The sequence below is a fragment of the Megalops cyprinoides genome, chromosome 10 (genome assembly GCF_013368585.1).
Source record: "Megalops cyprinoides isolate fMegCyp1 chromosome 10, fMegCyp1.pri, whole genome shotgun sequence".
Lineage (NCBI taxonomy): Eukaryota > Metazoa > Chordata > Actinopteri > Elopiformes > Megalopidae > Megalops > Megalops cyprinoides.
Genome location: NC_050592.1, coordinates 14,315,510 through 14,328,462, shown reverse-complemented (window position 1 = coordinate 14,328,462; position 12,953 = coordinate 14,315,510). Strand labels below are relative to the sequence as shown.

Here is a 12,953-nt window from a genome sequence, read left to right as displayed (position 1 = left end):
AACCATATAGTCCACAGACACAGCATCGGCAACAACAGCTAAGCAGTGAGAAAATCAGGATTCAGCAAGAAAATCAAGAACTGGAGTTGAAGCTAAAGCACCTCTGCAGTGAGGAGACCCACAAACAATCAGCAGCCAACCAGCCTGTACAGTTTAGACAATTACAATTAGAGGAACAAAGCTGCCAGAGGACACAGAAACTGACACAGCACCACCGAAAGAAACAACAAGACGATCAACAGCTGGAAGACCAGAGATCACAGCTGAAGGATGGGGAAACCCACCGCAAGAAGAAAACGCCATGGACTTTACAACATATAACTAACAGGAAGACCCATCCAAAACAGTACCAGTTGAATCAGTTCAACTCTTGTACGGCCTTTACAGGCAATCCCCAACCTAGTTCATCTCTTGAGAACCCAGGACGGAGTATCACCTCTACCCAAACTCCACCGCTCCTTCCCTCTTCCTCTCCCTCCCCATCTCCCTCTCTTCCACTTTTCTCTCTCAGGAGCGTGGCAGCAGCACAGAGCAAGAAGGGCAACACCATCACCATCAACCCCAGAAAATCAGGAGGAGTGGCTTCAGTGAAAGCTCCTGGAGAGATGAGATCGTCTCACTCAGTTCCAGATCCTGCTGCTCACGGTGTGAGAGAAGAAGGCAAGAAGAGATATCCCACAGCTGAAGAGATCAAAGTTATTGGAGGCTATCAGAGCCTGGACAAGTCCTGCTTGGCCAAAGGCAGAGGGACTCAGAAAGGAGTGAGTACAGCTAAACAGTTCAAGGTTTGCAATGGTAGATATTGGTATTGTTGGTAATGTATTCAATTTTTATAAAATGTTAAGGTATTTCAGTATGCCCTTGTAATAATAAATTATACAGTGGATAAATCATAAAGAATAAGAACCATTATATGATTTAAAAAATTAATGAATGGTGGAATTTAGAAATGGTAATGGGATATAACAACACAATAACCATATTTTTATAGTATTATTTAATATATTATTTGCAGATACACAGTAAATAGATAGCAACATAGAACCGTATATTTTGGATGATATTTGATTCTTGCTTGAAAACAGTGGAAAAGGAAATCACTTTCCTTCCTTCTCTTGATATGAATTTTATTGAAATAACAAATGCTTGTGTTGCAACTTTTCACAGCTCGGCAGGGCGTTCTAATTACTGTGATGACTTACTACAAGGATGTTTATTGCCACTGTTAGTTCTTATTAGGCCCTAATACCAATACATAATTATCAAAAAACATACACTTGGTACAATACAAGACTGAGACCTGATCCACTGGAAATGATACAGCTCTTTCTCTTCTACCCTCAGGTGAAAGTGTGCTTTGATGAGGTACAACTGGAAGTGGTGTTTGAGTATCCCTCAGAGAGCTCACTGTTGGCCTCCTTCCCCTGCCCCCCTCTTCCATGCACTGACAGAGGAAGGGAGGAGGAAGATGAGGAAGATGAAGAGGAGGAGAAGGGAGTATTTTTGTTCATGAACAGCAGATGTGAGGCAGTCGGACCAGGCAGAGTGCTAAGAGTGGGTATGTTCACCTATTTTACATGCCACTACAAATGCATTTATATAAAAAGGAGTTTGATCTACAATTACAATTATTAATGAAAAAGCTTGATGTACAAACTTATGTTGCTTGTTCAGTCTAGTCTAACTAGTATTCTTCTAGTTAGACTAGACTGTAATAGTTCTAATTAAGAGGATACTTACAGCAGTTACTATATTGTTACTTCATTGTTATCATAATGGATGCAATTAATTTAACTCAGAGCCTAAACATAAGTGCAGTTCATTGGTATGCCAGTCCTGAATTAATTTCATTTACTTTCTTTGTATACAGATGAATCATGTCACCAATAGAGAATGATCCTCCCAGCAAATTCCATTTTAAAGATTTTTGGTTCCAATAATTTGCATACGTTTTCAGGTAAAACGTTTATATATTGTCAATAAATAAACCTTGTTCATGTTAATAAGATGTAAGTTTTGCAACTATGTAAGTTGCTCTGGATAAGCAACTACATTTAAACGTCAATATATTATTTCTAGTTGTGTTGTTTCCCCCATTGCTACTGTCGACAAATATGAGCTAATCTTCATAATTCTTTGCAAATTACAAGTGAAAGAGATTGTCAATAAAAACAAACAATACACTTTTACATGTCATGGAAATGCTTGAATATTTTGCTATAGCAATACACATAACTGAAGAAATATTAAATGTTTTTATGTTTAACTTATTGGACAGACAACTGTAAATGGGTAGACATTTTACATTTTTAAAAAACACTTTGCTGCATTGCACATTGATATAATAATAATAATAATAACATTATTATTATTATTAATTGTCTATTAATAGTACAACTACTGTACCTCTTTTCAGTTTTATATCCATGTTTTCTAAAGCAGTCAGGGAAACAGGCGTCATTGAATAAACCTTTACAAATTGTTATACTTGTGTGTGTGGCATCCACTGAATTGAGCTATGTGAAGAGAAATGAAGTAATGGCTGGAATATAACTGGAAAGGCATCTGTCAGGCAGATTACCTGTGTTTGCGCTGGATGATTGTGCCATATTATGCACTCACTGACTCAATAAATCTGTATATGTGTGTGTGTGTATGTATATGCGTGCAAATGCATCAGCTTGTTAATAGTCAATTCTTAAAATGTAACATTTTCTACAAAAAAAAGAAAGAAACAGATATGACTCAACATGTATAAATATAATAACAGACCATACATGTCATCCTTAAACGCAAAATAACTACTAACCCATGACTATAACCCTCATAGTGGAGTAGCACTCAGACCAAATCTGTCTCTCTTATTGGCTAAATGATATGGCATCCATTTTAATGTACTCATAAAACTATTTGTCCAGGAACAATGTTGGTGTTCTCCCTGCTTGTAAAGTTTCATTACTCAGACCAGAAGAAAAAAATGCATTATGGCTGACTCTACCCTTCTGTGTTTAAAATATTCCAATACTGTGAACAGAGGTGTAAACATATTAATGCAAATGACATCTCTCTCTTCTAATTTTTTCCAATCTATTACAATAACAGCTATATGTCCCATGCCACTGTCTAGTTCACATATTCAAGGGGAAAACAGTACCTGTCGTGGATACCAGCAGGTAACACAAACATCTAAATTTAGCTGGACTACAATGGATGGAATTGAGAAGGACAGTGTTGCTGCATGCGTCTACATAAGGACCTCAAAATTTACAGGGGATTTATTCATACAACTTTGTAGAATACTGTTAAGAACGGGCCATGTTATTTTAAAATCAACCTCTCTCTAAAATGTGTACTTGCATAGGGGTGCTAAATTTTTCAAGAAGAGAGGATACAAGACAGAACAAACTATGTATTCCATTTGTAAACTTTGGCTCAAGAGTCTCACTTACAAACGTGAACTGATAGGCAATCTTTTTTGAGTGAACACATTTCTGTGTGATAAAAATGAGTACCTGATCACAACATGAACGAAGGGCTTACATGGAGTTTCCTATTAACGGCAGAAAACATGGAACATTCACGACACCCATTGGTGTACTGCCACATTGCAGATGAGCAATAAAAAGTTTTTCAAGAAAATTCATCCATTAAAATTCTTGAGGACGAATTTGAATCAGACGATCCAATATGCATATGAAAGTGATCCCAGTCAGTATTTCAAAGATAGGCTACTTTTCATAAATAAGTAAGTAGATAGATAGATAGACAGATAGATAGATAGATAGATAGACAGATAGATAGATAGATAGATAGACAGACAGACAGATAGATCGACAGACAGACAGATAGATCGACAGACAGATAGGGGTCCGAATGTTATTGGAAAAAAAATTAAACATTATCAATTTAAACTGAAGACTATACGGTTGGCACGGCATGAAAAAGAAAGGAAGTGACTTCACTGTCAAGAGGCAGGAACATTCAAAAGAGTAGACGCGTGCAAGTACTTACAGTCCTTTCTGAGATAGGGGTGACTCAGAAAAAAGACTTGAAAAAGAATGATATATTCTACCAGCTAATTCACTAGATACTACCTCTGTACACGAAATAGTCCGCATCTCCATAATGTTTTGAAAAAAAAAAAGAGATCTGATCAAAATCTTTTTAAAGATTTTATCAGTAAAGTACGCGCCGAATTTCATTGTAATAGCAGGACTTAATTGCCGTGACATTAGTATGAAGAACGGGTCTGTCAAATTGCTGTCGACTTTCCTGGGTGTCTGCTTTGCAGTCGCGGTGGTCGGATACAAGCCTGTCATCATCGTCCATGGGCTATTCGACGGCTCCAAAGAGTTCACGTACTTGGTGCGCCTCATCAACCAAGTGAGTAAGGACACTCCCGCACCTGACAGTGACTCGCATCCTGTGCCTTTTCAAAGGACCACTTTCCACTCTGGGATGGTTTCATTGCAGCCCAGGAAAGGGCAATCATGCTTAATTTAATTTGCAACCAGTTTCGACGATGTTTCAGTTGATTTACTTATATATGCTGGACCAGAAGTCTTAATATCTCATTGCAGCTTTTCAGTTGCGCTTGGCTCAGTATACTTTTAACTGCGGAAGAGGTCCTCGGAGCAGTATATGGGTAAGGTAGAGAACACAGACACTTTTCTTGCCTTGCTCTTTAGCTACTTTAACCAGATTAACAACAGTTGGATCACACTTTCCTTTTGGAAGTGATTCATGAGGGATATAAGAGACAGGCAGCTTAAGATGAAGCAAAAGCATCTCTTCACAATGCCATCATGCCACCTCGCATAGGTGGGAGGGCTCTTTGCCTAATTTTACAGCAGTCATTATAGACCACACTCACTTTAAAAGCTGTGTAGCCATTTTTAATGTTTGACAAAATACTTCTTAGCATTAAAAACAGTGCAAATGTTCTTTAATTGATGCTGTTGGCAATTACTTTCTTCAAGACAGTGATCTCCTCTGTATTAGGACACTTTCACATCAAGCTGAGTGACAGTTGATTGAGTGGGATTCGAAAAAGTACTATTCCATTTAGGTTTGCTTTGTTTCAGACCATGAAAATGTGATCAAACATGACCTCATTTGCAAAGGAATTCAATGTTGTTAACTTGACAATTGCGGTTACGTGTCTATGCATACCAGATTTTTTTTTTTTTGTTTCACTTTGCATCCCTGTAAATGTGATCAGTCGCTTGCCATTAACCAGCAGGGAAAGGTCTCTGGAGAATACACATATATGATGGAGAATGCAGATGACCTGCATGCTCTGTATTTGCTTTTCCTCATTTCAGACTACAATATGGGGCCCTTTTTCAGCAATTCATTACCCCATGAAAGTGAATGTGTTGCAGTTAGGTTGTTTTGACATGATTCCTAGTGCAGTTACATCACTGCCAAGATTTCATGTACAGATCCAACTGAACCTGCCCCCAATTATATTGAAATCAAACATTTGAGCAAACTAGCTATGACAATGCCCATAGAGAGACAGTTGTCCCAGCACCCTCATGTTGGACAATTATGCATCCAAGAGGATCTGTGATGTGGCATGACTACCTTATATGAAAGTGCAAAGTTAGTTATTGATAAAGCAAATCCTCCATAGACCCAGTTCACATCACAGTTTAAACAATTGTTTTTAAACTGTGTTAAGTAATTTAGAAACGGGGTATGCAAGATGAATGTGGAATGTTGTATTTGTCTTAAAAAAGTTAATGCCTACTTAGAAGACTCACATTATTCTTCAAAAAACTTTGTCTCTGCACCTTTTTATGGATATTCCACACACAGCTGTTAGGTAAGAATCTTATTTAAGTTTAAGTCAGGGTTTGACTATGCATACTGCCTCTGAGCTCCAGCTTTTTTCAATCTTACGGAAACTTCTTATAAGGTTGTGCACAGCTGAGGATGTTATTGGCTTAGTATTGTATTAGAGTTGTTTCTTACCCCCTGTTGGACATGTAAATAAGCTAGATATTTGCAGGGGATGGTTGTGTTTCTCATCATTGTTTCTTCTTCCTCTTCTAGTTCCTCACATCTACAGTAGCAGAGAGCTTTTTTTAATGGGCCCATAAACTGCTTACTTCTCTGTAACTGGAAAGTGAAAATAGACAGTGAGGCGAGTACCGAGGGGAACCCCCAGTTCCTGTTTTCAGTGAGACGTGTGATAACCATTTGACTTCCCACTCAGGTTAGCCAAACAGGGTTTTCTGATCAGTTTAATATGTGTCATAATGGAAATTAGTGACATGGGCATTCCTTGCTAGGATTTGTCACCCATTCTTGTTGTCTTATCACAAGGGCTAGTATGAAAGAGTATACACTATATGGCCAAAAGTATGTGGACACCTGACCATCACACCTATATGAGCTTATTGGACATCCCATTCCAAAACCATGGGCATTAATATGGAGTTGCCCCCCCATTTGTGAGGTCTGGCACTGATGTCTCATCTTCCTAACCTATGTCTGATACCTGGAAGCAGTCTAGCTATTCATCATACATTTTAGAGAGGCTTTAAATCTTTCTTATTACCTAGAAGAACCTAGAAGTAGATATGTCACTCTAAATGTAGTCTGACAAGCCATGGTACAACCGCAATATATCTCTGATTTGTATTCAGTATGTTTTGCTATATACCCCAGCATCCTCTTTGCCTTTTTTACCACTTCAGCATAATTTCTTCATCTAGATAAATTTGGGTTAAATATTATGCCCAAGTCTATTTCATTTTGTACACTCTAATTTAATTCATTACAGAAAAAAAATTCTTTCCCATATGTACAGCTTTTTATTTACACAGGGTTGATTTTTTGTCAGATGGCCACTGAACAAAAAGTCTTACCCCAGGCAGTGGATGGACAGATTGAATAATGATAATTTACATCATTTAATACTGCACTGGAGGGTGAGAGTTAATATGAATGTTTCACACCTGTATTTTTTTTTTCCTCCGTACTCTCATATCCTTCCCATTTCTCAGAAGTGATACCAGTAAGAGAAGTGATAGTCTCCTTGCGTCTCACAATCACAAATTTTAACTTAAATCTTTAACAGCACGTGCTGGAGCATTGAGCGTAGTGTTGCATGTAATGACATAACAAATATGCACGCAGCATTACAGTAGAAACCCTCAAATGTATTTGAGAAAATGCCGAATACTGTCACCGCCTTTTGTGTTCATGAAAATGCATCAATATTCTTTCATATCTTTTTTTTGTTATTTTTTGCATTCACAGCTCTTCTTAGTTGTAGACATGTGCACTATGTGTAAGTATTAGGGGGTTAACACCTTATTAATTGATAATCCAGTTTTGGTTCAGTTGCAGTGGCAGTTCTTCAATTTCATGTCAATGCAAAGTCAAAATCCAGACTGAATCTGAAGGTTCAGTGCTGGGTTAAGCCATTTTACCTGACACACTGCAGATGGAATCCAAAAGGACTAACCCCCCCCCCCCCCCCCCCCCCCCAATGTGATTTGCTATGAAATTAATTTCTGTTTTCCCCTCATGATTAAAATACACTTTGCCCCTTTTCATAAGGGTGACAGCATGTTGTATAAATAACATAAGGGCTGAAGAATAGTGGTGATTATTTAGTGCTCATTATATCAGTAGACTGATTAGTTTGATAGAATTAGTATGCACAGTGTATAATGTGACTGTGTAGTTTTTAGGCTGCTCACAGAGTTGTGACCTGTGGCCTACTTTCCAAGAGATGCTGCTATGTTGAACTAATCATGCACACAGGCACACTGAAAGTGTGTACGTGGCACAAGGCCGTCCCAACGGTGAGGCCTATGATTTCGAGCACTCATATAGCTGTAGAAATCACTCATGTAGCTGTAGTTCAGTATTAGGTTAGTCACGACATGTTTAACCATTTGGGATGATCAGCACAACCAAGGTACCTCAGTTCTTAGAAGCTTCTTTTATAATAAAGGTTTTGTTCTTAGGTGATATAGGGGTTCTCTACCCGGCTGAACTTTCTCCCACTCTGCCTCCCTTGTCAGTGTCTGTGACAAAGGGGAGTTGGGTCAGTGTGTACTCTTTATCAATCTAGAGATACCTTTTGAAGCAATGTTTTTCCAATTAGGCGCCAGACTCTAGGCGATGCAAGGACAGTTATAATTAACCACTCTGGACAGCTCAGGGATGGTATAAGATGTTCTTTGTTCTTTGTTCAGTACAGAAGCAACGCAACAACAACACGGCACGGAGCAAAGTCGTGTACATATATCTAGGTGCGGGTGCGAGAATCACCTAGCCGCAGTAGAGACAGACTGGGCGTGAGGATGAGTGTGTAAGGCGTAAGACTCTAAGTGAGACTTAGTGCGCGTAGTATCTGAAGCCGACCTTCGTGTGTGAAGTCTTGCTGTATTGAAGACCATCAATAAAACCTGTTTCTACCTCATCTTCAACCACACTCCAGACTGAAGTTCTTTGTGTAACAGTTTATTAGTTAGCCTGCGAGAGCATCAATTCACCAAGAGCCAACAGGGCTCTAGGAAAAGGAGTATGTGACACAATTCAGTGCTCAATTATCATTGTATCCAGACAGTATTTAAGACTACTCTCTTCATGTTGCGCCAGTGCACGGCCTTACCCACCCCTCACTGCAGCATTAATCTTGTTTACTGTTCATTCAGACAGCGTTTCCACTTTTAACCCCCCTTCTCATTGTCCTTTCCCTCTCTCAGTCCCACCCAGGTACCAGTGTTTTGGTGATTGACCTGTATGACTACAAAGCCAGTCTAAAGGCACTATGGAAGCAGGTGCAGGGCTTCAGACAGGCAGTCCTCCCCATTATGCAAAATGCTGAGGATGGCGTTCACCTCATCTGCTTCTCCCAAGGTCTCTCCTGCTTTAGTCCTCCTGTGTATCCATGTACATGCGCGAGTCTTTGTTTCTGTGTAAAAAAAAGTAAAAACAGAGAAGTGAAAATGTCTCTCTGGGTGGACTTTCACTCTCTTTTTTCAGATTCCCTGTCTGCCTCTTTGGAAATAAAGTCTAGTTTTGTCTACTGCTGTTGGTTAGATGCATGCGTGTTCTTTTAGCTTATCCACCTTCTTTCATTGACTCAGGTTTTGTATGAATCTAATTATATTTGAATATTTTAAATATATTTGTAAATTTGATTATATTTTTTATTTGTATAAATCTCTCTCTCTCTCTCCCTCTCCCAGGTGGATTGATATGTAGGGGACTGATCTCTACTCTTCCTGACCACAATGTTCACTCCTTCATCTCTCTCTCTTCACCACAGGCAGGGCAGTATGGAGGTCAGTTATCCTCATGATCTGTCACCTCATTAGTCATAATTAATAGACAACAGATAAACCACAGACAATGCACTTGAATCAAAATAAGTCACTTAGCTTGACTAATTTAACCCTATATCTCAAAATGCCTCATGCAAAGAATCAAAATAAGTCACTTAGCTTGACTAATTTAACCCTATATCTCAAAATGCTTCATGCAAATGCTTTATACTCTACCCATTGTCCCTTTGTGTTTCTATAGCAGCACTAACATTTCACAATGAAGCTCAAGGCTGTAGGCTATTTGTTCTTAAATAATCAATATTTACTTCTTTGTACTATTCCCTCTCTTCTGCCAGATATAGTATTAGCATGACTTTATGCAAAAGTGTGATTCTCAATGACAAGTTAACTACACAAGCACAAGCCTTGTGACTAACATAGCAGCTCAGTTTTTATTGTATGCATACTGATGTCAATTTTTTTGTTGTAATTACAGATACAGACTACCTGAGGCATGTATTCCCTACCTTTGTGAAGGCGCATCTTTATAAGGCCTGCTACAACAGCATAGGACAAAAGTTCTCCATCTGTAACTACTGGAATGGTGAGGAAGGGATGATGAACTGGGTGGGGACAGGGGCATCTGCACTTGGTATAGTTAAACGTGATCATTTAATTATCCTTATAAGTACATTAGTAAGCTCTTTCACGCATGGTTACCCATTAGTTTAGTGATGGGGATGGAGAAGAGACCAGATTCTCTGGGTCTCAGGGAGTGGGCAGGGCATGGGAGTGAAGAGGTTTGGTGAGATTGAACCATTTAGAGCCGTTTAGGTGAGAAGTAGAATCTTGAGCTGAATTATGTGTTGCAGGGTGAGCCTGTGCAGTTTATGGAGTATGGGGGTTGATGTAATGCTATCAGGAGCAAAGCAGCAGTTTTGAATATACTGGAGTTTGTTGAAAGAGAAGGAGTGGACACCCATCAGGAACACATTGCAATAACTGAGTTTTCTGTGTTAACAAGTGAATGGACACAGTGTTTGCAAGGGTGTAGAAGCAAAAGAATGAAACTGTAATAATTTGTTGTTTATTTGGACCTAAGATTCCTGACACCAGAGGGGACACTAACACTGGCATCTTTGATTATGATGTAAAATTGTGTTCACTGTCTGTTTCCTCTCCAGACCCCCATCACAGAGAACAGTATGTGAAACATAGTGATTATCTTGCAGTACTCAATAGTGAGAGACCAAACCCAAATGCAACAGGTAAAAAACTCTCTCAATGCATTGTTGAAATACATACTGTATGTAAGGGGTTCTCGAGTAGCTCACTGGTTAAGGTGCTCCCTTTGAGTGCAAGCTGAGCTCTAGGCCTGGCACCTAACACACAGGTTTGGTGCCACCAGGGATAGGGGCGAGTATGTTGGCAGAGGTTGCTCTCCTCGGCCAGTCCAGTTGCTTAAACATGCAGCACTATGATACCCTCTCTCACAAGGGACAGTGCTAATGTGCCTGTCTAAGCAATTAGTGTGTTCATGATGCAACTCATTTGTTGTTAGTTTGGAAGAAGACCTTCCTTCGCATCAAAAAATTGGTATTGATCGGGGGACCAGACGATGGAGTCATCACTCCATGGGAGTCCAGGTTGGTCAGCTCTCTCTCTGTAATTTTATTTTGTTTTTGTTTTTTTTTCTCTCCACATTGTCTCACTTCTTCCCATGTGTTTGCACATGTGTTTCACTGCATTATCTGTAGTCTTATTTGTCACTCTCTCTCTCAGCCTCTCTGTGTGTCTATCATATCTGATATGTGAGACAATCTGTGTGACTCTGTCTATGTGTGACCCACTCGATCACTGAAGTCACTCCCATGCTGGTACTCTCTCAACAGCCATTTTGGATTTTATAATGACAACGAGACCATCGTTGATATGAAGGACCAGGATGTGAGTAAACTGTTGCTGATTATATATGATTATTGTATTTGTGGGTGCCTCATTAGCGTTCTTCTGTTCACTCACTCTACCTCCCATGTACACAGGTGTATGTAAAGGATGTGTTTGGGCTGAAGACACTGGACTCCAGAGGAGACCTGGTCATATGTGTGTTTCCAGGAGTGAAGCACACCAAGTGGCATTCCAACGACAAAGTGTACCGTGACTGCATTGAGAAGTGGCTCACATGAGCCTGGTCGCTGTAGTTACACACTCAGAGATACTACACACCCATTACTGCAGAGAGATGTACTGCACACACACACGCACACACATACAAACAAACACAACCACAACATACACAAACACACATAATCACAGAATGTAAACTCACAAACACCTGATTCTCACACCAACTTTACATAATTTCAGAAACTATAATAACATGATTCTTTGTTTCAGTAATGGTATAATAATACTTGAGTGGAAAGACCTTTTTATCATTTCAGTTCCCCACCAATTTCAACTAAAATTCTGTCACTCAATGCACATAGTAGATTCAGTAGATTGCAGGAGTAGTGAAGGAGGAGTGGGATATCAAAGATGAAGGGTAAAAGATTATGTGAAAAAATGAGATTGAAGGGGAGTACTATATTTAAATTTGAATATCTAACATCCTGTTGAGATTTTTTTATGTTAAGTTTTAAAAAGGCTGCTTTTAAATATGTTAATATGGTTGATATTGGGGTTAGTGTTACTGGTGTTACTGTTGTTTGTTGTTATGCATGTATGCATATATGCAAAAAGAAATTGCTGGGTCACTTTCATTGGAAAAGAAGTAGGCTTTACAATGTGAGAGATGATATTTAATGTTGGTTAGGGAATAAAAATATGCTATCTTTTCATGTTATGAACTGTAATGAGGTGTTGCTGATTTCCTGCCTAAAGGAGAAATACCTGCATATCACGCTCTGTCATGCCACTGAAATCAGAATAAGCTCTGATTTCAATGTGTTCCAGATATGAACAACAGTGAGTATTTGATTGGAATGGCAGTAAATACTGTGTTTGAGGATGCATTTATATTGGTATTGTGTGTATATATTTTACTTCTTGCTTGCTTTTTGTATTTTTAGAATGTCTTATAATGAACTGATTACATTTGTGATAAAATACAAAAGAGAATGTGAAACATTTAAAGACATAAGAGATTTTATACAGTCATTTTAATATCAATGACTACCTACAATTCTCAAAATATATGAATAAACAAAAGTTCTTTCTGTATTGCTGAGACCGTGTTGAAATTGATTAAAATTATTTTATTTTGACTTTTAAATTTGATTAAAATTGATTCCTTGCTTTGTGGGATCCAGTCACTTAATTATTGCAAAAAGCCTTAATCATTAGGCCTACTCAAAAAAAAATAAAATAAAAAATAAAAAATACTGTGAAAAAACTGATGCAGATTTACGCCTCACATGCCTCTTTCAGGACATGACTATACTGTTGTCTATTGGTCTGGGTAAATTGTGTGTACAGACAAGTCTTCTGTAAGTATGTGGAAGGGTTTTAATATACTGAGTAAGTTCATTGCTTCTGCATATACAGCACCGTTTTGTTTTAAAATATTTCCATTTAAAAAGAAAGGGTTTATAAATTGTCCACATCTTATATAATAAAATGATATAACACAGGCTCAGGAGCAGCTATGCATGTGCA

General features: G+C 38.6%; 2 protein-coding genes across 2 annotated transcripts; both read left to right on the top strand.

The window, feature by feature from the left end:
• The first annotated feature begins 493 nt into the window (after positions 1 to 493).
• On the top strand, positions 494 to 1,908 carry LOC118785236 (phostensin-like). Its single transcript, XM_036539839.1, has 3 exons — positions 494 to 761; positions 1,345 to 1,558; positions 1,871 to 1,908. Exons 1-3 carry the CDS (start codon positions 606 to 608, stop codon positions 1,888 to 1,890), a joined length of 390 nt encoding a protein of 129 aa, XP_036395732.1. The 5' UTR covers positions 494 to 605; the 3' UTR covers positions 1,891 to 1,908.
• A 2,122-nt stretch (positions 1,909 to 4,030) lies between these two features.
• On the top strand, positions 4,031 to 11,660 carry LOC118785017 (lysosomal thioesterase PPT2-A-like). The gene is made up of 8 exons (XM_036539542.1): positions 4,031 to 4,383; positions 8,733 to 8,886; positions 9,219 to 9,314; positions 9,793 to 9,900; positions 10,481 to 10,564; positions 10,858 to 10,942; positions 11,189 to 11,243; positions 11,339 to 11,660. Exons 1-8 carry the CDS (start codon positions 4,237 to 4,239, stop codon positions 11,480 to 11,482), a joined length of 873 nt encoding a protein of 290 aa, XP_036395435.1. The 5' UTR covers positions 4,031 to 4,236; the 3' UTR covers positions 11,483 to 11,660.
• Positions 11,661 to 12,953: the final 1,293 nt, after the last annotated feature.